The sequence below is a fragment of the Cryptomeria japonica genome, chromosome 3 (assembly GCF_030272615.1).
Source record: "Cryptomeria japonica chromosome 3, Sugi_1.0, whole genome shotgun sequence".
Taxonomy (NCBI): domain Eukaryota; kingdom Viridiplantae; phylum Streptophyta; class Pinopsida; order Cupressales; family Cupressaceae; genus Cryptomeria; species Cryptomeria japonica.
In genome coordinates, this window is record NC_081407.1 from 99,305,756 (window position 1) to 99,333,620 (window position 27,865).

Genomic DNA, 27,865 nt, shown 5'->3' on the forward strand with positions numbered 1-27,865 from the left:
CTTTGCCCTCTTTTTGCGTCCGCCGTTCGTTGAATTCAAACTTATTTCCAAGGACTTGCAACTTGTGCCCGAACGGTACTATCGTTGAAATGGACAATCTAGTTTTTTGGATCAACGGTTAAAAATCGTTTAAAAAGAATGCAAGACGATCAAATAAATGTTGATCGTTCGTTTTTCTCTGACAGGTCCGTAAATCAGTACCGCCACCTCGTTAATGTTGCCACCGGCGCCAAATAATATTGTCATATGCATGGATAAGAATGCGATGTGCTCCCACATGCTCAACCTGTTCTTACATTAGAAAATAAGATAAATTCTTATTAAAACGCTGCCCAGCATTGTGCAACGGTCAAAATTCTACGGTGGAAGGAGGTAAGTTTCACAATCCAAAGTTTCGTACTGTGCACTTAAACACCGCACATTCAGTGTGAGGGAGGTGCATAGATATTCAGGTTAACAAATGATACAAATAATAGTATTTTCATTTTTGTTATATAGGTAACAAATGCCGTTAAACCCCGCACATTCAGTGTGAGGGAGGTGCATAGATATTCAGGTGAACAAATGATACAAATAATAGTATTTTCATTTTTGTTATATAGGTGAACAAATGCCGTTAAACCCCGCATATTCAGTGTGAGGGAGGTGCATAGATATTCTCGACCCTTCCCTCTCCAGGATTTTGCAGATCTAGATTTCTTTTTCTGTAAGATTTTTTTGTTTATCTCTGCACTGCTTTTCATGTTTATCAGAATATTGTATTCTTCTGCTATTTCACATTTGGTTTAAATACCCGGAGACAAGAATATCACTTGTGTAAAACAGATATAGGGTTTTAGGATATAGAATCTGAAATCTGTGGTTTTGTAAAAGGCTTTTTCCTTATTTCTGTTAGATTATTTCGATTGTAAATAGAAATAACTTCTGGAAAAGCTGTCACTTCCTAACTGCAGATTTGTTTTTTCTTGTCAAGCGTTTTTTGGAAATAGATCTCTGAAACTTTCAAGGGGTCGGTATTTCCCCTGTTTTCTTCACAAGGGCTGCGAAGTAATTGATTCTTTCTTATGTTTTGGCAATTGATCTGGTGGTATATTTAAGAACTGGTTTTGAAATGGGTTCTGTTTTAAGAAGATAAAGCAAGCAATTTTAGGCATTACTTGGGTTTTGATTTTTACAGTTGAAGTCACACTTCTGTATATAGAAGATAACGTTTAGCGTTTTGCAGTTAGTTAGCGAAGATGATCCAATTTTTTAATCTTTTGAAATCAATTCTCTTTTGCAAATGAAGAGTATCACAATGCAGTAGCGAATGCTCAGTATTGATCTAAGTATTTTGTATCCTGGAACACTTGATTGTTGCATGTATGTTATTACATTATTATTAGATATAGTGTATTTAATATTATTATTAATATTAAATATAGTGTATTTAATATTATTATTAATATTAAATATAGTGTATTTAATATTATTATTAATATTATATGCCTGTATAATACACATATTAAAATATATATTATAATACTATATTAATCTTATGTGATATTATGATGAAGTGAGGTTATAAATAATAATGTTAAAGGCATGGTTATCATTTGTTTTGGCCTTCATATTTTGATCTTTTTAATCTTTCGTGGTCTGACAATGTAATTATGATAGTCATAGCATAGGACTTATTACTTTGAGTTGACTGTAAAATTACTTAATACTTTTGTTTTAATTTAAATATTGAAGAAACTTGTCACTTTGCCGAGTTTCTCATTCATTGTAATAAAAAAATAGTTATTATATCTTCAATCTATGTTTTAGAGAGAAATAACATTTCAAATTTTTATGCAAGAGCAATTGATACAAATAATAACTGATTTGGATTGGTTGGAAGGCACATTTAGCAATATCTAGTCAAACAAATATGCTTGCTATAATTCCCTTTAATTAGACTGGAATAGAAAAAATCTGCTCATTGGTGTTGAAAATGGGGCCTGTCCACAAAGACAAAATATTGTGGTAGCACCAGGAATGAGGAAAATTCATTGTAGTGTTTGACACCAATATCTGTATTATCTGCTATGACTGAGTGCATACACACTTTCTAAGCATGTAGCTTCACTGAGACATTCTCACCAGTCATTTGGCTACGTCTCTGCCTTTCTCACCAACAAGTGGAACCCTGTTCTTGTGCTTGACATCGATGTGTATTATCTGGTCTATCAATCTGGCTATGCCTCTATCTCTGCCTATCTCGTAAGTGCTGCTCTGGTCTACCGCCCAGACTAAAGTGTTTTGTTTGCTGCTCTACTGTCTAGATTAGAGGAGGATTCATACCCCAGTGATGCTTTACCATCCAGACTAGACTGTTGTCTTGACTATATTCTAGTCTATACTCTAATGATAATATTCATCAGGACTAGTGTGATTTTCTATTTGACATACCCACTTCTCAGATTGCACAAAATTAGTCCTATCAAATTAAAATTCCCCACAAAAAATGGTTCAAGATGGTTAGAAATTTATATGTGACCAGATGCAACCCATAGCTAATAAACTTTAAACAGAGGCAAAAAAAAGTACTTATCTGGTCAAGTCAATATTTTTGATTGTGTTATCTAGGGGATTCAGATCTCCACATCTTCAATATCATTAAAAACTGTTCTACCTGGAAGATGCTGAGCAGTAATTATCAATTTGTTACGAAAGTCTGGATGAATAACAGATAACAGTGAATGCTGCTATGATATGGCATAATTGGATAACTGCAAACAATGTCAAAGTACAAGACTCTTGATTGCAACATGCAAAATACCCATTTTTATTAATAGAAGCTTAAAGGTAAACCATACAGATCTAGTTTGCAGGAAGATTGACATTTTACCAGATCTGTAGATGGTTGCCCTTTGATGTTCTCCTAACAAGCTTAGGTATAAAATTTATGCTATATTTTATAAACTAGCAGTTACTAATAACTTGAGAATGAAAACTATTCTTGGAAGGTACTTTTAGCTTCTTAACTGTTTTTTTCCTCATTAATATTTTCTGATGGAGATGAATATGTACAAAATAAAAGTCTTTTTTCCTTGATTTGTATTTCTTTTTATTTGACTTTGGTCTACCTTATGAAAGATTAATTCTACAATTTATGATCTGGTGCATAGTTTGTCTCAGTCATGAGAAAATATCTTGATAGTTGATATATTTATGTATGTATACATGTGTGTGTGTTTATATATTGCTTGATAAGTGTTGGATGAAGCTATGGCAGTGTGGGGTCTGTTAGTTAGGACCACATTTTTTCTGCGGAATAAGCTTAAAGTACATTCTTAAGATCTAGTCATGGGCCACCCTCTAATGCACTCCATCACACATGGGTCACATTTGAGAGTACCTGATATTTGTTGGATCACAAACTCTCCACATGTCCATGGGGTTATAGGGTTGAACATTGGTGGGGTTATACTGACCCTCTCTACTGTTAGGCCACATCCCCTTACACTAAAAAAGCTTGTGTAGTTGCTGCTGCTCATAATTATTATCGATATTCTTCAAAGTTCATTTGAATTTTATCCATATATATGGATAGAAACAATATTTTCTCCATTTCATAAAATTTGCCTTATTTGTTCACCAGGCTTTGTTGAGCCTGTGCTATAAGTGTCTTTTTTCTTTGAACATCATGCACAGGAAGTGTGCATTAATAATTTTAAAGTTTTTAAAAACCAAATAAGATTTCATTTGTTTCAGATGGTAGGAAAGAGTTTTCCACAGCCATGAATTTAGTAACATGGAGTGCTTTTGGATTCAACTGTGTGTAATTTTACATCTACCATTCCCCAGTAACGTGAGCAGGCAAAATCTGTCTAATTTTTTTTATTTGAAAATGGGTGCAGGTTGAATTGAAAGTTGCATATATTGATATGGCTCAACTTCAGTCTTTTTCTATGTTTTCTTCGACCAAATTGTCTCTCTCAAGCCCTGTAAAAGCTGGTGGTAGGCACACTCAAGATTTGAAATTTCTGCATTTCAACGCTTCTGCAGGTGAGGCAATTACTGCAACTTTTCTGCATGTTCTTATCGCTCTAAGTATTCCATAAAAAATATGGGAGGTTGTTTTAAAACAGCCATTCTTGAACAATCTTTTTTCTGATAAAATTTAAATATAACATCCTTGAAAAAAGGGATTGAGTTCGACAAGTACGTCAAGAGACAAGTAGCTATTTATTTTCAAAAACTCTGCGAAAAAACTGAAATTTTTTCCCTTTGGCATGCCATTGTCATGCCCATATTTTCTCGTTGCCCATATTTTCTCGAATCATAGATTGGTTAAAAAAACTTAAGTATGACCAAAATTAAATAGCATTAAGTTTTGTTTGGGATGTTAGTTTTGATCAGATTTAAGATTAAATAGCATTAAGTTTTGTTTGGGATGTTAGTTTTGACCAAAATTAAAGATCCGTAGCATCAATTGTCTCGTTAGCTTGGGAACTTGACTTACTATGGGATAGAACATGTTGTTGCTCTGGGCATTCTTTTTTGATATGCCCAAATTTATGACAGTAATAAAACTTTGACATTTTTTGTTTAGAGTTTGAATCAAAAGTCAAAGTTTCCTTCACTTTGTCCTAATATTGTGTGACAAGTACATTGGACTCAACCCTTTGCAACAAATAAGAATTGAATTTTTCAAAGGTGAGAGATTGATGCTTTGCCAATTGATGCAAATAATCCACAAGTTTAAATGTAATGTCCCTTGTTAATTACAGAGTACAATGTTTTGCCTGGGTTCAGTTTATAGGAAAATAAATCTGACATCAGGAAAAGAATGTCTATAATATCACTGGAACTATACTAATATAACAGTACAGAAGTTAATTAATGAAAAAACAGTAAGTCCATATTTACTTTATTATTTATTACGCAGCGGAAAAGATTTAGAACAGTGGAAAGCCCCTTATTAGCTTAATATATCAGACACAATGCCTGGAATAGATAACAGAATTAAGTATAAATCAGAGATAAATGAATCAGAGACACCAGCATAATAAATATCAAGAAAATAATCACTAAATCCTGTGTTGGAGATAATTTTCTCATATCACTTTGTGAATAGATGGCGCAAGATCATAGATATCTCTCAACACTAGTACAAGAACATATATATTAGAAGCATGTAATGTTCTATGATGATGTTTTCCCTCCATTTGCCAAAGGATCCTTAAGATTTTTATGGATAGATTTCAGGCTGACATATTTTAAGTCTACTGCTGAAATCAGTTCTTATCAGTTGGATAAGTTGTTTCCAGATCTTGAGGGAATAAGGGTGTAGCAATTACTAAATGTGATTCGTAATCCCTAAATTTCCTAATTAACTCATCTTGGTTTCACAGATTTTTCATTATGACATTATGTTCTTAATTTCAGAAAATTTGATGTCAATCTGTCTAAAAGGAGAACAGCGGAAGCCCAAGGATGGATTAGTATCCTAAAGATAAGTAGAATGGTGTTGGACTTAACTTTGAGAAACACAAAATCCTTGTGAATGAATTTTTCCTGATACTTTTATTATTTGGCATTTCTGAGTTTTACTTGAAATGTAGATATGTAAACTACTCTTGTTTCAGTATTTGTTATGTTCAAAAAGTTTCTATATTTGTTTACTAATGCCATTTATGGTGAATCTGATGCTTATTCATAGGTCATACACATGAATACATTTCATGGATCATACATATGAATACACATAAGGTTTAAAACACCTATATTAGTACTCATAAGGCATAAGGTACACCCATGAATACACATAGGGTGTAAAGAACAAAGTATACAAATGGAAGCACATAAGGCAAGAAGCATTTACGTAAAACATGGAGTATACACTAAGGCATGAATACATGAAATGTACGCATGAAATATATACATGAATTTACTTAAGGCATGAAGCATACACGTGAGTGCACGTAGTATAAAGTATACATATGAGGCATGAAGTAACACACATAAATACCATTAGACGTGAAGTGTAAGGCATAGAATAATGGGTACATGTAAGGCAAGAAGTAACGCACATTAATATGCATAAGGCATGTTGTAGTGGCACGGAGCAGCTATGTACAAAATGAATCGTGCATTCAAATACACATAAGACATGAAATAGACACGTAGATACATGCAAGGCATAGAAATCGTACACTTGAAGGCATGGATCATACACATGGACACACTCAGGTCATGAATCATACACTTGAATACGCATTTGTAAGGCATGGAGCATATATGTGGATACATAAATATACATTTGAAAGGTACAATGTTTTGCCTGGGTTCAGATTATAGGAAAATAAATCATTCTCTGACAATCATTCTCTTACAAGAGTACAATGTTTTGCCTGGGTTCAGATTATAGGAAAATAAATCAGACAGCAGGAAAAGAATGTCTATAATATCACTGGAGCTATGCTTATATAACTGTAGACACCTAAAAATGGTCAACGCTTGCGGGATCATACTTTAACATTTGCGCATTGCCTCATTTTAAGTTTTTGCGTCGCATTAACATTTCTCCTATGTCACGCACTTGGTCTTTATCATTTGCGAGCATCGAGTCCTTCTTCTACATTCTTCAGTTGTCTTGCTTTCGAATTTGGTCTTGGGGATAACAATCTTCATTCATGATTTTGGTCGATCTTTGTCCTTGTTAATCTTGTCATTTTGCGATCGATTTGTCATCGATCGTCGTCCTTCTCAATCATGTCAATTTGGATCAATTTGTCATTGTTCCTCGGCGCATTTTATCAATTAAATCATTTATCACATTGGTCATTTATCAATCCAAAATCGAGTCAATTATCTTTCAAGACCTAATTCGTCTTCTAGGGTTTTATGATTTATTCATTTAACCTAATTTGTCATTTCTTCCTCATTACAATTAAATCTTTATTTAATTGGCTAATTATTCTTCCTCTTTGTGAATTAATTAATAAATGACAAATTATTAATTAATTTACCTAATTTCTAATTTTATTATTTCCTCATTTCCTAATTTCTTAATTTTCTAATTCTTAATTTCAATTTCCTCCTATTTCTCTCCAAAATTCATGGAAATGACATGTCAATTTGTCATAATTGACAATCAATCAATTTTGACATAGAAGTTGTCATAATTTGTCATAAATTATCAATCAACAAATTTTGCATAGAAAGTGCATAATTTGTCATAATTTGTCATAATTGACATAATTGATTTGCAATTTCCATTTGAATTGAATCATGCTAATCTTGTCATCTCTCCAATTTTTTTATAAATTGGATGAATTTATTCACTCAAATCCCTTGATTCTTAATCCCCTAATCCTTAATCAGACTATCGAATTAGGCTTCTAGTACTCTTGATCAAGAATCCCGTCTACTTGCTTTCAATTGTGTGTGCACTTGTAGGTGAGATCCACAACTATTTGGAGAGGAAAGAAGAACAATGGAGCCGCATGAAGGAGCATTCAAATCGTGTCTATGGTTTGCATAATTTCTAGTTTTGTATGCTTTGTTTTCATGTCTCTATTGAGTGTGTCTTAGGATAGATTCATTGCAATGAATGCACTTGTGATTGATGATTATGTTTATCTTGTTTTGTGATGATTCCTATTTCCTAACGTACATTAACAGTAAAGAAGTTAATCAAAGAAAAAACAGTAAGTCCATATTTACTTTATTACGCAGCGGAATAGATTTAGAACAGGGGAAAGCCCTTTATTAGCTTAATATATCAGACACAATGCCTGGAATAGATAACAGAATAAAGTATAAATCAGAGATAAATCAATCAGAGATACCAGCATAATAAATATCAAGAAAATAATTTACGTATTTTATCTTATTATACTGTTAATTTGCCAGGAGACAGAAAGCCTTTGTTTTCTTATGGTCACAACTGATCATGAAGATTCACGTTATTATTTGTTCAGAAATTAATGTATATTTAGGTTTCTTAATTTAGTTCTTCCACCCTAGCCAAAGAGGTAGCGGTTCATCATACCAGACCCAAGCCCAGGAGCAGTCACTTGCCCTCCTGGCCTACTGGCCCGTTACTACACAGTAGGTGGATTACTTGGGTGGGTAATCGACCCCGCTATAGATCCCGTCTCGCTGGAAAGGCAGTTTTATTTGTTCATACTTAGTAAATTTTATTATGCTTTCAGGAAGTTATTCAAGATCAGCACTTCAATCAAAACTATTTATTAAGTTTATTTAAAGCTACAGAAATCTGTATTAAATTGTTCTTCCAATTTCAAGATATCTTGAGGGACTCATAAATAAGATGAGACAACGTCTGTAAGACTTCCTGTTGAGGCAAAAGCACAGACTATGCCAATTTTCGTATAATTATCCTGTGTCATTATTTGCACAGAAAGACAACTCCTAATTATCGTATCATCTCAGTATGGAATAATGCAATTTATGTAAATACATATATTCTAGATGCAGACATATTTCTACGGCTCATAATAACTCTGAGTATGACGACATACCTGGGTTCTCCGCCTTCGTCTGTCCCGTCTCTTATCGCTATAGATTTCCCTTTTTTTCCTTTCGTCGTATCGATTTAGTAAAATGCAGTTCACGTATTATTATTTCTGGCTATCACCTTTTGCTGACTGGGATCGGATTGCTGTAGATTGTTTTTTCCTATGGAAAAAATATCTTCTTCCCTCCCGATGCTTTATAGGAGGAGGATGGTGACTCAAAGAAGAGTCACCACTATTCAAAGTAGCTGACTTTTTCTTTAAGATTATGTGGGCCCCTTTGGAGATAAGTGACCCATGATTTTTTAATATTATTAATTTATTTCATAAAACATTTTATGAATAGCATCAGTTAATAAATATTAATTAATTAATAATAATACAATATTAATTAATTAATAGTAATTGTTATATTTATTTCATTTGTGTATAAGAAATAAATTAAAATATTAAATTAATAAATAAACAATTAATAATATTTTAATTGCTATATTTAAAATATTTGCTATATTTTGATTGTATTTCTTGATTGGGAAAAATATGATGACCAAGGACTGAACATGACATTAAAACACTAGTAGCAAACTATATATAACCATATATAACCATAGCAACTATATCTTCTTCGTCTACTATATTATTGATACGGGGAAGTCGGATCTCTTAGGTCTTTCATCTTAAGTGAGTTAGCCCTCAATAATCAAGTTTGTATTTTGTAAAAATATTATATTATGCCGAAGATGTTTAGTACTTGATTTTTTGCTTGTAATATCTAAATTCCTTTTATCTGCATACGGTTTTCTGCAACAGATAAAGTCTTATTTAAACTGCGTATGAATTAATTCTGTTTTTGATATTTTATTGCATTTTGCAAAAGAAAAGTCTGTATATGTAAAAGATAGTTGAATATCCAAATGTAAGCATGACCAATTGTTCTGCCAACATGAGAACCCAAAATTTGCAAACTTTGCCCTTTATTTATTAGATGTTAGATTCTTTACTATGATCACATGGGAGGGAATCTAACTCTTGGAAAATGGAAAGACTGTAGATTTGTCCAGTATTTGGGGATATTTTATTTGATTGGTCATGTATAGGATTTATAAAATGTGCATTACACGGTGAATGCACTTCATCATGCAATCAAAGCATTTGAATATAATGAAGTTAAGGGTGTGATTTTGATGTTATGGAACTGTCAAAAATCTTCTATTATTTTGAATTTTCATACTTTTCTAACTTATTTTACATTTACAAGTTTCTACAGGTGGTAGAACATCTCTGCGAGTGTTGTCTTCCAATCAAAACCAAATCTTTTCAAACGTGAGTACTTTGGGTAAATTAATGAGTTTATTATGTCTGGAATGAGATTGCCACGTGTCACATCAAGGAGCAATGCATTTCGTATTCATTAATGTTAAATGAAAAGTTATTTCTCATTTCACTTGATATCTAGTCAGGAGAATCATCAAGCAAATTGGCAGGGGAAGATATTACTCTCAATGCAAAGTGTTCAAGCAAAGTCTCCCAAATTCCAGGTGAAGAATACCTAAAACAAATATTCTAGAGCATTTCAACTTCTAATTTAAAACTTTGGCTGCATTTGAAGATTTGGATTCAATTTATTAATATGAAAAATAATTTGATTCTCTATTCTTATGCATTCACTATTAAATTGTATTTGAAGCCTTTTACTATGTTTGCCTAGGCACATAAATTGTGTATTGCATTGTTATATTCTAGTAGTATGTAATATGGAATTCACACACAGTGATATACAAGTGCAAGATGTCAAGAGGTTTCTTGGTACATGTTGGAGGTTATGCTTGTTTTTAATGAATCAGCCCATGGCATTAGATTTGCAAGGCATATTATATATTTTCAATCCTTACATGAAGTTGGGTTTCATTTTGACTGTTTTGGACATGTTATGACTGTAGTTTTCATGTTAGCATGGTGATGTATAAATCGATGTTAGTCCTGAGTGTTTCTTTTTCATAAAAAAATCAAAACAACAATGTTAAACATGCATAAACATATTGACAAGTACCAAATTTAGATTAGAGTCCAGCTTAAACTAGCCAATGTGTATTTGCTGTTGTAGATTAAGTTCTATTTTATTTCTACGATTCTGTCACTGACACATGAGCATCTTAAACCTCTAGCAAAGAGGCATAGCATATGGAAAATGTCTTATGAATGTTTTTACAAAATTGGAAAAGTTCTATCGTAAAGGTCATACGCAGATTGTGTATTTTATATGTTATACAAATTATGGCTATTTTATTTTTCTATATATCTGTTATGGCTGTTCTAATCCAGGGAAGAAAAGGCATTTATTAGGGATGAATAATACATTGTACTTAGAGGTTAATGGTAGCATCATAAGGATCTTCCTTTGTAAATTCTATGAAGGTGCAAATAATATGTTGTATCATAAGTCATCTGTTTGTTTTATCTCTAAGTTCTAATTAAAAGGTACTATATGAAAGCTGCCTATCTTAGTTTACTGACATCACTGATGGCAGAATCTATTCTGTATGGGTTTTTTATTTTTATTTTTGGTATATTTCAAATTTGCAATTGAACTTTTTTCAGAATAACAAGTTATGTGTCAGAGTTTCACTTTTATTTTTTCATTTATTCTTAACATTTGCAATGGCTTTTGTATTGTTTTGTCCTTGTTTAGAACTTATTCTAAGATTTCAGAGTTGCAGTTACTGATATTGAAATTTGATTATTGTAGCAACTAAAGTGGCATTAGTTGCCGAAGAAAGGACAGAAACACCAAAGGAAAGAAATGGAGGAATACGTGGAAAATTAAATAAAGTGGTTCTGGCCTATAGTGGTGGATTAGACACGTCAGTGATCGTTCCTTGGCTGAGGTTTGTTTCTTGCTTTTAACTGTTAAATTTTTACTTGAATCACACTAAACAAACTGTTAACTTCGCTTCTCAATGCTATAAGTGGTTTGGTTGCTATTTGTCATTTACTATCCACCTGCAAATAATAGAATGTGTAATTGTTCAATGCAAGGCACAAGTTATAATCAAACGTGTTCTATTGTGGGTCTTTAAAGTGAGCAGAATCTGCCTTTCATTTTGTTTCTGCGATTTCTATAATGTTATTAGCATGCTGCTATTTACAATGACTTTTATATGGCTGGATGTTACTTCTTATTTTCAAATGTTTTGTAAACATGTCCATGAAATGCATTGTTTACCTACATACGCAAACAGATTTGAAGAGCTAGAATGTTTTAATGTTTGAGCACATCAATAATAATGGTGTAGGAAATTGGATTACAAATGATGGATTTGTCACCTATAGTTATAGTGTATACAATCAGGACTACTAGTATGCTCATAGTTGAAGCGATATGATGGCTCATAAGAAATGAAAACAAAAGTGTGTCATGCAAGAATGGTTGCATTGATTACCTTGCCATTAATGGGTGGAATATTGAGTGCCTCCAGCCCATATTGACAGAGGCATTTGGGTGGTGGATGCAGTAATGTTTTGATCATCATCTGCAACAACAATGATTATGATGTCAGCTTGGCAGCTAAGATCATTCTCTTCATCAGCAAACAATAAGTGATAGAGTATCCTTGATACTCTGTGTTTTTGGTAATCCCAGAAACATTTAACAGAAACATTTTCCAGTTTCAACCAATGAAATCCCATGTCATTATCAAGCCTAAGAGTTGTGCGTGCAATTTGGGTGCTCAAATTCATGTTTTACCAAAGACATGGAAAACATACAAATGTTGGGCACGCACAGTATTATAAAAGTATAAATGAAATTCAGCAAAAAAAATGGAAACTAAATAAGTATGTACTATTTCTAAAAATTGATGGGGAAAAATAAAATTTAAAAACATACGTTTTACATATGAAAAATGCTGTTGATAAGTTATTTATATGACTTAAATTTTTTATGTTACATTCACCTAAGAGCTTTATATATAAAAAGCATATGGTTGGACCTAAAACATTAGGCCATTCTATTATGAAGCATGATCTCCTTTTCCAGGTGCAACTCTATCTTTTTCAACCTATACTCTCATCAGGGTTTAAATTAAAAGAAGACTCCTTGTGAGGATATATATAAAAAACCTCACTGTGGTTTAAAATTTTTCATCTGGAGAGATCTATTCAAAGTTTAACTCTAAGATCTTTTCCCTATACCAAAAACGGTTAATCTCGCCTTTGCTTTTTATCTTTGTATTTAAGTGCAAAATGGAGCCAAAAGAGATGTATAACAATTCAAAGTTTCAAGCTATTTTTTGAAAAACTTGAGAAACAATACAGCATATGTGGTGGGTTGTGATTTCTTGGGGTTAATCATGGCTTTCTTGTGTGTAATACTACTAGGATCTACATAGATTATGTTATAGTTCTTTATTTTTCTTTCGTTAATTAAATTAAGTATTAAATAACTATGTAGTTAGTGATGAGTTGGTAGCTTGTTGACTCCTACGTTGTGTTTTGCAGGGAAAACTATGGCTGTGATGTCGTATGTTTTACTGCAGATATTGGCCAGGTATGCACATGTTATATATTTGTGCCTGTTGTAAATTTGGTGGCGTTATACCATGAATCCATATTGTGTGTTTGTTGCTAGGTGGTCTTGAAGGGTTTAGTACTTAAACCAATGTTAAGGCTTTCCTGTTGTGATTTTTAATTCGATGCATTAATGATTTCTTCACCATATTTATGGACTGCACCCACTACTGACATGCATTTTCATCTGCACCCTTTCTATTCTGCTCTAACGCTTTTAAGATTCTTCTGAATATTAGATGTGGTATCTCAATTCTTAGCTTTCTGGTTTTTAATGTGCTTAATTGTTTTGGCATCTTCCTTTCTCAAAAATAATAATTTAATAACAATGAAATTCCTGCTTAGAAATTCTTGATGTATTCAGAAGGTAGGTCAGATGGTACTGTTACTATTATTGTATATATATGCATTTAGCTAAACAAATTGCATTGGCCTAAAGCTCAGAAAATCGCAAGGCATATTTCCTTGGAATCATCAAATAGGTTTTCAAGAATTTCTGTTTATCTACAAATTCCTATAAATGAGCTCTCTTTCATTTTAAATTTAAAAGCTGTCAATGAATAGTCTGGCATTGTTACACAAATATCATGTTCCGACATGTTTGGCTCTCTTGGAAAGTTGATATTGTTTCTAAACAAATGGTAAAGAAAGACTTTGAATGCAATTATTTCATAAATATAAAACTGTAAAATAATAGGAGCCTTTGCCAATAAACTTTTCTCATGGGTAGTCTGCTAGATCAATTTAAGGAAGCTTAGAAAACGGAATTCAAAGTTGGCCATTTTCTCATGGGATGCAGCTTGGGGGCACAACTAGAATAATACTACATGATTGACAGCCAGCACCGTAGAGAAAAATTAGAATTTATTAACCAAAGCATGCTGGCATATCAATCTAATAAAGCATTTTCGATTTTGTGCATAATATATTACTGTAAATCAACAGAAAATGCATGAAAGGAAAACAGAATGCCCAAGAACACAAAATTTCCTATATGCAAGTCCATTTCTATTGGAATGATTTTTTCATCTTGCCCCTTCCAGATTAATTTTCTGTATTCTCTTCTCTGCATTTTGCTTCTCTTTGGGCATTGATACTTTGATATACCTAATTCTAAATATTAGACTGTTGGTTTATGGAATTTTGGTCTATAGGCATCATAAAATTAGAAGTTTAAAGCTTTATAATCTGCGGTATTGTTTATATTCTTGTTCCACGCCTTCACCAATTTTTTGGTGTTAATCATCTCACTTAAATAATTGTTTTGGTCATATATTCAATTTTTTTTTTGGTTAAATTTTGAATATGAAGCATATCGATTGCGAGCACGATTTTTTGTTTGGAGAGAAATAAAAATTGGCCTGTATGTTTGCACAAATATGTTGTTTTTGGTTTTTAAGTTAGGTGCTGATGATCTGACAATAGTGTCATCTGCGAGAAAGCCAATAATGTTTGCTCTTTGGCTTGTAAGAATAATTAGTTTTTTGATTGTGAGATTCTATAATCTGACAATAGCAACATCGGTCATATAGGTGACAAGTGTGGTTGTTCCAAAGTTGGGATTGTCAGAGGTATGTCCACAAATTTAGTTTTCTAACTTATGTGGACTTTTTGTTTGAAGGGTATTGGTGAAACTGAAGGCTTAGAAGAAAAGGCTACGGCCAGTGGTGCAAGCCAACTTATCATTCAGGATCTGAAAGAAGAATTTGTGAGAGATTATGTCTTTCCATGTTTGCGTGCTGGTGCAATTTATGAAAGAAAGTATTTGCTAGGAACATCAATGGCCCGACCTGTCATTGCAAAGGTCAGTTTTAATTTTCACAAGTTACTATAAATTTATTTTCGTTTAGTATGTCAAGTCATTGTTTCCATGCAGATATCATGTACCCTTTGATGGTATCATACTAGGACTGGCTAACACACAGAAGACAAGCAACCCACTTTTATAACGCATTATTTAAATTCTAAAATAAAACATCTAAATATGCTTTTTTGGACAATCCGTAGTTACTATTGCAATAGTACTAAATCAACTTTGATTATTTATTGTCAGACATATATTGAATTTGTTTGACAATGTCAATTAAATTATTGACAAATTTGGTCTTTTCATTTGTCTTGGGATGTTATCTTTTTGATGGTCTTGCTTTTAATGTATTTGGTGTTTGATGGGTCAACTCTAAAGTTTGGTCTTATCATTTGTCTTTGGACATTATTTTTTAGATGGTCTTGCTTTTTAATGTATTTGGTGTGTGATGGGTCAACTTCTAAGAAGTCTTGACCCTTGACATGTCACCCCAATGAGCATCACCTAGATGCAATTAGCGCTAAATGTATCATTCGTGCTTATGAGAGATGGATTCATGTGAACTGCTACTCATGAAATATGTGTAAATAGATTTGACTAAAATAACGAGAAGTTGAATCTTTGGTAAAACATGTATTGATGCATTGCAAAAAATACGTCCTAATTGTAAGTGGTAAAATGTTTGTTAGTAAAATAGAATGAGGTGAGAACTTTGCGAGGGTATATCCTTGAAAATAGAATGTGCAACAAAATCCTTGAAGTTGAATGAGAAATCATCCTGATATTTACATGCAAATTTTATTTATCATTGGTTTTAGAGCATCTCTAATGCAACGTTTCTGATGATTGTTGCCATGGGGCATCTTGATACTTATTTTAATTAATATGTATGGCTAAAATGAGCATTAAATTAAAGTAATTTGTTAGTTTCTTGTTTGACTCATGTGCTTTATTTGTGCGCTTTGTAAGTGAGGAGCTTGAATGTTGGAAAATTTTTTAAGTTGTATTTTTGTGAGAGAAGATGTTTTCTGCTCATGAGTTTCTATATTCTAACTCTAGTCTGAGATTTTCCTAGATTTTCGTAACTTATCATGGTAAGTTGAAAAATGTCTTTATCTTTTGATTTACTGAAAATTTTCGGATACAGTTAGTTGCCTTTATGGTATGTAGTACTGCGGAGGTCAATATCTTGTCAAATTAAGTTTGAGAATATGAAAGATTGAAGCAGCCATGTCTTTCTTACTATTATTTTTTAAAATTTCCTGTCTCCATAGCAGTCGAGGCTTTTGCACTCATTCTAATAGTTTTTAGGAGGGAATAAATATGTAAACCAAATTTGTTAATAGTCCAAGGAAAAACTATTCTAGTATTGATAACTGTCAGAAATAGCTTTTAAACAAATATACTTTTATTGTACCCGTACAGTTTCACTTGTGTTTGTAGGCTATGGTGGATGTTGCTAGAGAAGTTGGGGCAGATGCAGTTGCACATGGATGCACAGGAAAAGGAAACGATCAGGTTTGGTTCTATAGGGATTTGGTTTTAAGAATTGCTGGCGTTTCATATATAAGCTAAATTGAAGTGTTGTATTCTACTGCAGGTTCGGTTTGAGTTAACTTTCTTTGCACTAAATCCAAAACTGAATGTTTTGGCACCTTGGCGTGAGTGGGATATAAAAGGAAGAGAAGATGCAATTGAGTACGCTAAAAGACATAGAGTTCCTGTTCCAGTAACTAAGAAATCAATTTACAGCAGAGATCGAAACCTATGGCATCTTAGTCATGAGGTGATATGAATTTCTTTCCTCTTGTTTTTCTGTGAGGTGCTTGCAAAGAGTTGTAGCTTCACTTAGGCTTACTGATCTGTATAACTGCATTCATACGAACATTTGCATTGAGTGTTAAATTTGATGATCAGATTATAATTTCAAAATTGTTTGTCTATGAACAAGTTTCTCCTTTTAGGATGGAACCTATACAGTTCAAACTTATGAGTTTAATCTATCTTAATGAGGATCTGCAGTACCTAGATGAACCTGGACAGAAGAGGGAGAATTCAATTGATTGATGACTGTGTAAGACAATGACAGAGGTCATGAACTGCTGTTGATTCTGGACAGTTCGAATATGAGAAAGTGGGACAGAATTATTAACCTTCGATCTTCTGCACTTGTTTTTTCTGTTAGAATAGAGGGAGAGATTGAACAGAGATATGTAGTATAATATCCAATCCAACCAACATGTCTAGATTAACAGAGATATGTAGTATAATATCCAATCCAACCATCACTACTCTCCCTTAGAATTGGTTAGAGATAAACACGTCTAGATTAACTATCACGACTCTCCATAAACATGTCTAAAAGATAGCTTTAGATAATACGGATCAATTAAGGAATCAGACTAATATAAATTGAATTATAGAATCAGTTAATATACATTTGAGTATAAAATCAAACTGATTTAATCGATTCATAGAATCGAACTAACAGTAACCATATGTTGATCGATTCATAGAATCAATTCATACACTAATCCATCTGTTTATATTAATCAATTCATAAATCGTATTATAATTAAATACTATTTAATCTTAACAATATAACATTCATTTGTAAACTAAGTTCTCTAAGGCTGATTAGGCCAGTTAGACAACTTAGTTTACACTGATCAGATTACTGATTGATGCTAATCTAAAAACACTCCCTCTTAGCTAGGGAGGTAATCTACTGAAGATCTAAGTCACAAAGGTATCACTTCACTGTGATAACAAACAACATGGAATATCAATAGACATTACCTCATGTGATGTCCATCATTATGGCTTATCCACTTATATCACCTCACATGATATCAACCATAGAGATTTCCTCAAGTAATATCCACCATTATGGCTTATCCATAGATATCACCTCACATGATATCCACAATTATGGTATATGTACAGATATTACTTATTGCATGTAAAATTCATCTTAGTAACAATGTATTAATTAGAAATCAAAGGGAAATCACAAATCCCTATCCAATCAAAGAATCTAACAAACAAGACAATGAAATAATGCAATATCAAACAAAATATTGCATTATAATAATTCAATAAAAACTCCTTATTCCAAGATTGCATATCGTTTCCATTGCTCTTCTCTTCTCTGTGGTATAATGACTATCAGATATTGCGCTGGTAACCTGCAAGTGACACAAAGATTCTGCAAGTGACACAAAGATTCGAAGTTCGTGATTATTGAAAATGGAGATTGGATGCTCAATTTATAGAAAATTGGATGAGATTGATTGAAAGGTGGAACAGATTGATCAAGAGGTGGAATTTAGGTGAGCTCACATGAAAATTGATAGTTGAACTGTTGATTGGAGTGAAACTCAATAGATTGAATAGATTAATTGAGTCAACAGATTGAGATAAAGTTGACGGAAAGAAGAAAAAGAATGATTGGAGGAAATAAAGAGGATGAAAGCTTAATTTAGAAAAAGAAAGATATAAATAGAGATTGGAGAGATAAATGATTTAATTAATTAATTGATTAAATTAATTAATTTAACATGTGCTTGCATTTAGATTTAGATTTTCAATTTAATCTTTGTATGAGATTTATTCAAATAATTGAATTTAAATAAATTTAATTTAGCATTTGAATATATTTAGAACTTGACTTTGATTTTCAATTTGGTTTTTCAAATCATGCACATGTAATGAATTTGGAAGAAATTAGAAGAGTATGAAATTAAATGAAATTAGTATCTGGGGATTTGGAATTGAAGAATTAATTAGTTAATTAAATAATTTAAATAAACTATTTAATTATGTAGAAATGGAATTTAATTAAATAATAAAGATTATTTAAATTAAATGATTAAAATCATAATTAATTAAATAATAAATATTTAATTAATATTTAGAAAAGGGTTGAATGATTAGATGATTAGAGATAGAAATTGAAAATAGAAATAATTTATTTAAATAATAAAGATTATTTAAATTGGGGAATTAACCACAATTAATTAAATAATAAATATTTGAATGATTAGATGATTAGAGATAAAAATTGAAAATAGAAATAATTTATTTAAATAATAAAGATTATTTAAATTGGGGAATTAACCACAATTAATTAAATAATAAATATTTAATTAATATTTAGAAAATGGTTAAAATGATTAAATGATGAAAGAATAAGTGAATGATTAGAGGATTAGAGATAGAAATTGAAAATAGAAATAATTTATTTTAAATAATAAAGATTATTTAAATTGGGGAATTAACCACAATTAATTAAATAATAAATATTTAATTAATATTTAGAAAATGGTTAAAATGAAATGATGAAAGAATAAGAAATAGAATAATTAGTAAGATGATGAGAAAATATGAAATTAAAAGAATGAGATTAATTAAATTAATTAAAAAATTAAAGAATTATTTAATCAATTAGAGGAATAATTAATATATGATCAATGAGACATTTTTAGGTGTCTACATTTGCCCCTCTTTGAGACAAAGTCGAAACGACATTGTTTCAAAGAAAACGAAAAAACTCCTACCCCAGTATGCCTTGGTGATACTTAGGGTGTAATGCCCCCTCGAGAGATTGTTTATGCATTAAAGATAGGTGATTTGAAGATGATATTGTGATAGAATATGAGAGAATGAACTTTAGAATGAAAATGATTTAGAAAGAGATGATGAGAGAAGAATCAACAAACTAGCAATAAACAGATGAGATGAAAATGAAAAAGAAATTGAATGAATCATGAACCTGTGTCATTATTTATTGCACAATACATATTCATCACTGAGCCTTATCATTGAACAATGGAGCTTAGCACATCAGGGTATAAAGAACCAGGATGTAAAGATAATCTCATTGCAGAAACAGACACGTAGCAGACAAGCAACAAACAAAGAAAAAGATAATGCCCATCATAGCTCCTCTAGTCACTTGTGGACATCCTTGAGTAGCATAGGAACATAATTTGTCGCCAAATGATAAAAGATAAAGACTGACTAGGACAAAACTCGGCAGCTATATTGACCTTGTGCCTTCGTTCTCAGTTGCTTGATGTGATGGTTGATAATGTCTGATCTCAGAAAGTTGAGGACTTCGTTTAAGACTGACCTGTTTGATTTCGAGTGCATCCTTTTTTGTTTAAGACAAGATAACGATCACTTTGATATGGATATGATATGATTGATAAGACAGTTTGAACAGTTTATTGCAGATGTTTGATTGGATAGTCGTATTCTTCGTTAACTTCGTGTGAAGTGTTTGCTGGATATTTGCTAGGGTATTTGTTTCTCACAAGACATTTTATTGCAAGTTTTTTGATTGATTGATTTTCGATTTTTAGTTCTTGTCCAAAAGATTTTTTGATGTTTTTGGATTATGTAGATCGATAATTGAATGTTTTTGGTTGATTTTCAGGACATTATATGGATGTTTTTGGTTGATTTTTCTGGACATTATATGAATGTTTTTGGGATTTTATTGTTTTCAATGTTTTTGGATTTTGAGTTTTTCATTTTTTTTGATATTTTGAGTGTTTTTGATTGCAGATGTTTGACTGGATAGTCGTATTCTTTGTTAACTTCGTGTGTAGTGTTTGTTGGATATCTGCTAGGGTATTTGTTTCTCACAAGTCATTTTATTGCAAGTTTTTTGATTGATTGATTGATTTTCGATTTTTAGTTCTTTTCCAAGAGATTTTTCGATATTTGAATGTTTTTGGTTGATTTTTCTGGACATTATATGGATGTTTTGGGATTTTATTGTTTTCAATGTTTTTGATATTTTGAAGGACTTTTTAAGATTTTTTTTAGGACTTTATAGGATTTTTAAGACTTTTTATGATTTTTAGAAATTTTTTCAGGACTTTATATGATTTTTTAGGATTTTTTTTCAAGACTTTATATGATTTTTATGATTTTTTCAGTTATGCACCTAGTGTGCAAACCTACATGACATGATGATTTGCAGAATGCATGTGGAAACAAATTAATTTTTGGTATGACCTATGTTAATGCAATATGCATGATAAAGATGCATTTCCTATTTGAACAAGGTTGACTGTGTTTGTTTTAACATTTGTAATACACCAATTGAATGGAGGTGCAAAACATTTCATAGATAAGCGATCAATCGATTCGTAAGGCCCTTTGGAACATTCAACTCAACACACTTAGTGACTAGGATTTACAAATGGAAACGCGAAAAACTTCCACATTGGTTCTTGAAACTTTGATCTTCTTTTGGCCATGTGTGTGCAGATGAGTTAATTCCTGCTTTTGTGTTCACTAAAGATTCTTAGCATCCTATATGACTAGCTACATGGATTATCCTAACTTCAAAAGCATCCCGAATAAAGCCTCGCTGCCAGCAAGCCTTGAGAGCTCCGACGAGGTTATAGACTGTAATTGTTTAAATATTGCTCCATTGCTAATAGGCGTTCATAGACTTGATGAAGTTACTTGCATGTTCCCATAGTCAAGCTTTTTGGCGCACTCGTATGCGTCCTTGAGATGAATTTGGCATAGCATTTTTTATTTTTGTTTTCTTGCCTTGCCTTGTAAGTAATGAAACCTACTTGGGTGTGACAATTACAACGACACTGAACTAGTCATATGATCAATTAGATGCCTAGAATGAATTAGAGATCTTTTTATTGAGATATAGCAATTGATGGATTTTGGGTTAACAAGTTTCAAATAGTGAAATCACTACCCAACCATAAGTAAAGCGTCATCACAGGCTAATGTTGAAAATGAATGACTTTAGAACCTCAAAGACTTCATGTCCGAATATCTAAGAAAGGAGATGACCCTTGTTTCTCTTGAATGCAAACGAATGATAAACTTGGACAGTTGCTTTGTTTTGTTGGTGCTGCTATATGAAAATGCAAAAACTTTGAGAATGTGATGCATTTGAAAAAGAAACTATATGTAATGCAATGCTTTAAATAATATGATATGCAATGCGGAAAGTAAAACCTAAACTAACCCAGCCCTTAGGTATAATATTTGTGTAGGTAGTTTATTGGTCTTTGTTTGAAGAGTCGGATAAAGATGTGTTTTTCAATAGGATATAAGGACTCAACTAAGTGTACACGTTCAACATCTCCAATGTTTATTTTCTTAGTTTTTGGATTTTGTGGATCATTACAGGGAAATCTAGCTCTGGAACCCATGAATTCAGCTATAGCGTTATCATTTTCAAAGACATCTAGTTGTGGTAGATTTTCTTGCCCCTAGTCTTTCAAGTGTGGGTATATGAGACAAATTGATTCTAGTTCTGAATTTGTGACATGAGCGGGTGTTATGCTTGTTTTTGTCCCTACATTAGCATTTGATGATAGCTCACATACAATTGTTGACAAGTTGCTTTGTGTAGTATGATCTGGATTGGTGATTTCATTGATAAGGGGTTCATGAACAACTTGTGTAGAGGGATTGGGATCACTAGGAGAAATGGTAAGTTTGTTTGAGAGGGAATATTGTGAAGAACATGGAGGATTATGACATGGAGATGAAGGGATAGAGGGATTTTGATCAGGATTTGGAGAAATAATGGGATCTTATTTAGGACATGAAGGTAAAGGTATGATTTGATCTCGGTTTGTAAAGGGATTATTAGGGAGGATGGAAGGGATGTCTTGATCTTGCTTAGGAGGTGGATGTTGAGTGGGACTTGAAAGGACACTTTGTTCTTGAGATGAAAGGGTTTGATTATGAATGGAATAGAAAATAGTGAGGGGATCATCATAAGATTCTTGGTCTGTGGGATCTTGATCAAAAATTGGGTAGGATGGAAGTGGTTGTTCTTGATCTTTATTTGTTTCAGGACTCATTTCTTCTGATTTTGGATCATCCTCTTGACACGGGGAAGGAATTTGGAAATGCATGGGAGATTGTTGGAATGTTTCAACATTTTGGCCTAATGAAGAAGAATTTTGAATGAGATCCTTTGAATCATGACTTGAATTAGATTGGATTTGTACGATGGATTGCCCTTGGGAGGTTGTGTTATTAGATAGAGATGGCATGGATTGGTCTTGTCCAACTTCAAGGGATGATGAAATGGTGGATGGATATGGTTGATTTGGGCTTTGGTTGAAAGGAGTATGATTTTGCGTGAAAGATGTTTGATTTTGGTTGAATAAATTTTGATTTGGACTTTGGTTGAAGGGGGTTTGATTTTGGTTGAATAAATTTTGATTTGGACTTTGGTTGAAGGGGGTTTGATTTTGGTTGAAAGAGGTTTGAATGTTGGATTGATGTGAATTTTGATTTGGACTTTGGTAGATGGGGTTTGATTTTGATTCAAAATGCAAGCTATATTCTAGGTTATCTTTCTTTTATCTATGTATTATATATTTAATACGATAAATCTGATTATCTTCTTCTATATTGCAGGTGAGAGGAGCATTTATTGATTTCGATGTCTTTCTCACAAATGTCATTTGATATATATATGAAGGCAAGGAGGATCAAGAGGATCATGATTGATCAAGACATTACTTGATCGCACCCTTTGACTATCGTAGCATTTACCAAATGGTGTGTACTTAGCAAATCACCCGATACTTAATTGGTGTGACTATCATATGCAACATAATCGATATTAATCGGTATGTATTAGTTAAGCCCGATAATCAGCAGTGTTCACCGTTTAATATATCAACCGATATTAATCGGTGATCACCGTTTAATATATATCAACCGATATTAATCGGTGATCACAATTTAGTATAATAACCGATATTAATCGGATTACATACATTTATAATGTAAACCGATACCAATCGGTATTCTGTGCTATGAGCATTGATCAAACTTTACAAGTATGATTGAACATATATAAATGAAGAGTGATCATCAAATGAAGGAACAATAGCTTGAAGTTTTTCATCATAGTTTAATCGATAGGATAGATGATTGAATGAGAGATTTCATTTATCTCTCATTCAATCATTTATCTTACCGATGCTATTATGCATTAACAGGTTATCTATCTTCATCGCTGTCTTCTACATGATGAATAAGTTGTATTAGATTGCATACAGTCTCAGGGCCTTTTCCCGGGTTTCGTACCTGCTCTGATACCATGTTAAATTTGGTGATCAGATTATAATTTCAAAATTGTTTGTCTATGAACAAGTTTCTTCTCTTAGGATGGAACCTATACAGTTCAAACTTATGAGTTTAATCTATCTTAATGAGGATCTGCAGTACCTAGATGAACCACGACACAAGAGGGAGAATTCAATTGATTGAGGTCATGAACTGCTGTTGATTCTGGATAGTTCGAATATGAGAAAGTGGGACAGAATTAACCTTAGATCTTCTGCAGTTGTTTTTTCTAGGGAGATGTAGTTTTTTATAGTTCGAATATCCAATCCAACCAACATGTCTCTCTAACCATCACGACTCTCCCTTAGAATTGGTTAGACATAAACATGTCTAACTTAACCATCACAACTCTCCATAAACACGTCTAACTTAACCATCATGACTCTCCATAAACACGTCTAAAGACAGGTTTAGATAATACGGATCAATTAAGGAATCAGACTAGTATAAATTGAATTATAGAATCGGTTAATATACATCTGAGTATATAAGATCAAACTGATTTAATCGATTCATAGAATCAAACTAATAGTAACCATATGTTGATCGATTCATACACTAATTGATCTGTTTATATCAGTGTTCCACGGGGATGCGTCCCCCCCCTTTTTGGCCGCGTCTCCGAGATGGGGGGATGGGGACATGACGTCCCTCGCCGCCGCCACCCAAGTGCCGCCGGAGAAAAATATAGGGGGGAAACTGTGCCGATAGAAGTAGGGAAAATCTAACCTCTGAGTCTGGTCAGGCTCCATATAACAACACAACTTAGAAATCTTGGTAATTGGTATTTAGATTTAGTATTTCAAATTTCCTATAGTCTCATTTGAAAATGTAATTCTTATACTGTATGTATATGTATAATTATAGTTATACATATACATATTTTCAAAACTAGTTTTTCAAGTACTATATGTATATGTATAACTATATCAGCACCAACACCCCGCTGTCCCCTGCCGCTGTTCCCCTGCCTTCCCCAAACTTAGGCACTTGGTCCACCCGTCCCAGAAACACGTCCCCCCGTCCCCAACGCCCATGGAACACTGGTTTATATTAATCAATTCATAAATAGTATTATATGTAAATATCATTTAATCTTAATGGTATAACATTCATTTGTAAACTAAGTTGTCTAAGGCCGATTAGGCCAATTAGACAACTTAGTTTACACTGTCAGATCAGTAATCTTCAACATTGAGTATCATGGTGAACATATATACAACTGCCTTGGTTAATGCATCTATCGAGTGTGTTTGCATTGAAGGCGTTTGTACCCTCGAAGGTGGTTTATCTATTATTTTGAGATCTGTCATTTTTTTTGGTAGCTTTATATGTATATCATCTGGCTGATTTGCTGATCCCCTGAAATTATCAAGCTTAATGGAATATATCATCTGGCTGATTTGCTTTTTATGTATCTGTTGGATTAAGTGAACTTTAACAGAACACGTTAACTCTTGCCATTTTTACAAATATTAAGATTTCAACTGGCAAATAATAAAGGTATTGTTTGTAATATTTTTAGGGAGATATCCTTGAAGATCCAGCTAATGAGCCACAGAGTGACATGTTTCTGATGACAGTGGGCCCAGAGAAAGCACCAAATGTAGCAGAGTGAGTTTCTACGTACTATCTTTTGAGATGATATTTTATTTCTAAATACTTCAGGCATTTTAAGTTCTATGCAGATAACGATTTAGATATTCTGCAAAGTGCAAGCAATAATTTATGAAAATAATGAGTTGAACAAGTTTATGTTGTTCGAATCTTGAAATGGAATTGTAGAAATTTGCAAGAAAGGAAATTTAAATGATTCGTTTCACATCTCTTTCTGTCAAGGGTAACTGGGAACGTTACTGGGCCGAGACTGGTTTTGGAAGGAACAAGACCCAGTCTTGGATGTGGTAATGCATTTGTAGATGTCCTACAACTTATGTGCCACTTTATTTTGGTGCGGTGTTTTGGACTTTGGGGGTCATTCTTCTGATTTTCGAATTTTCTTTACCGTTGTATCACACAACCTTTTGGACAAAGAAATGTCTCAATTTAAATCAGAATAACAAACACAAGAACTATAAATTTGAATGTAACAACATAGACATATTTACTAACCTTACTTTGAAGGTGAAAATTTATACGATTTCTTAAATTGTTCAAAGCCATACAAATTGATAATGGTGGAGGTTGCAAGTTGTATTCTAAAGTCATAAACATATCACTCTACAAAAGCATAAATAAAATAATAAATATATTCATCCTCTTCCAATATTTGCCCCCTCCTTGCTAGATTGCACCATTACTAGGCTCTATGCCTGTAGACTCTTTAACCTCTGACAGAACATCTTTAATGCCCTTAGGATCATAAATTTACATCTTCTTGAACTTAATTCAAATCCTACAGGGAATTCGGAAGGAGCGTAATTTTTGTTGTCAACAAGTATCAAGTTTTTACTTTTTTTTTGCAATTTGAAAGGAAAAGAATTTTATTTTCACCAGACGGGTTAAGGTACACTGTAGTTTCATTCACAAGGGCATGTGCTAATTACATTAAAAAAAATCAAATATAGTTTATTGATTTAAAATTATATGAAAATACTCATATAAATGACTTTTGGCCATTTCTATGGTTGGGAGCATCACCGAATTGTATTAACCATGTCAAGATAGCCCTAAAAGTCCCAGTTCCTTCTGTTGAATTTTTTTAATCAAATTTACCTTTGTACTAACATGTTCTCTCGCTTTTTAGGTACAGGATTTGTTTTCTTATTATTTCTACTTAGATGAATTATTTTGATGCGATTATTCATCTCATTTTAAACAAAGAAGCCTTTGTTGCAGTTTGGTTTATGATTAGCAAGATTTACATGTTAGTATAACTATTTTTAAAGCTTTAAGCCACTCTCTGCATCTTTGGAAGACTTAACAGTATTGTTTTAAACAACTCTTTTTGAAACATTTTTTTCTAAAGCTTCACTTAATTATTGGAAAAAAATTATCTAATATTGTCTGTAATAAAATTTGATGTCGCAGATATGTCAAGATAGGCATAAGATCTGGAACACCAGTTTCCCTGAATGGAAAAGAACTTTCTCCTGCAAATTTATTAGCAGAATTGAATACAATTGGGGGAAGACATGGTATAGGACGTGTTGACATGGTGGAGAACAGGTTGGTTGGCATGAAGAGCCGGGGTGTGTATGAAACTCCCGGAGGCACAATTCTTAATGCAGCTGTACGGGAATTAGAATCCCTTACACTTGATAGAGAAATGATGCAGGTTAAAGATACCCTGGCTCTCAAATATGCAGAGCTGGTTTATGCAGGTAGATGGTTTGATCCATTAAAATACTCAATGGATGCATTCATGGAAAAGATCACAGAGACAACTACTGGAACTGTAGTATTGAAGCTTTACAAGGGTTCTTTGTCTATTGCAAGTCGAACTAGTCCATACAGTTTATATCGTCAAGATATATCCTCTTTTGAGGAGGGTAGCGGAATTTACAACCAAGCAGATGCTGCTGGTTTCATTCGTCTCTATGGCCTTCCAATAAGAGTTCGAGCTATGCAACAAAATGGAATATAATGTTAAAGAAGGATCTTTGCCATGCTATTTTGTACGTGGTGACGGGGGTGAAGGCTGTTCTGCCATATAAGATGCATACGTGTTCAGCTTGTTTTGCATATTTTGCATCATAGCATTCATATTAGTAGATGACTGTCAAGCACACTGAGTAAAAGCTGAAAGGTGTATGATGAAATTATGTGATTATAATTCCGCAGTTCTTGTTACAGAAGTTTTGTATTGCAGTTCACTTTGAAAATTGATACTTTTACTTCA

General features: G+C 32.7%; 1 protein-coding gene and 1 long non-coding RNA gene across 17 annotated transcripts in view; one reads left to right on the forward strand and one right to left on the reverse strand.

The window, feature by feature from the left end:
• LOC131874571 (uncharacterized) overlaps positions 1–27,865 on the reverse strand; it is a 48,054-nt gene that overhangs the window by 18,535 nt on the left and 1,654 nt on the right. For all 4 annotated transcript variants that reach the window (XR_009371919.1, XR_009371921.1, XR_009371920.1 and 1 more), the window contains exon 2: positions 11,951–12,040. This is a non-coding gene — a long non-coding RNA (uncharacterized LOC131874571). The remainder of the gene's footprint in view (positions 1–11,950; positions 12,041–27,865) is intronic.
• LOC131046038 (argininosuccinate synthase, chloroplastic) lies at positions 244–27,865 on the forward strand. 13 transcript variants are annotated; one of them, XM_059218087.1, is made up of 12 exons: positions 262–372; positions 603–706; positions 3,885–4,032; positions 9,769–9,833; positions 9,967–10,048; positions 11,257–11,395; positions 13,008–13,056; positions 14,698–14,880; positions 16,327–16,401; positions 16,484–16,669; positions 25,550–25,638; positions 27,055–27,865. In XM_059218087.1, the coding sequence occupies exons 3-12, from the start codon at positions 3,912–3,914 to the stop codon at positions 27,608–27,610; spliced, it is 1,545 nt and encodes a 514-aa protein (XP_059074070.1). In that variant the 5' UTR covers positions 262–372; positions 603–706; positions 3,885–3,911; the 3' UTR covers positions 27,611–27,865. The 13 variants fall into 13 exon arrangements, with proteins under 13 accessions (XP_057835675.2, XP_059074070.1, XP_059074067.1 ...); XM_059218084.1 differs by having other exon boundaries at positions 298–452; XM_059218088.1 differs by having other exon boundaries at positions 298–452; positions 9,778–9,833.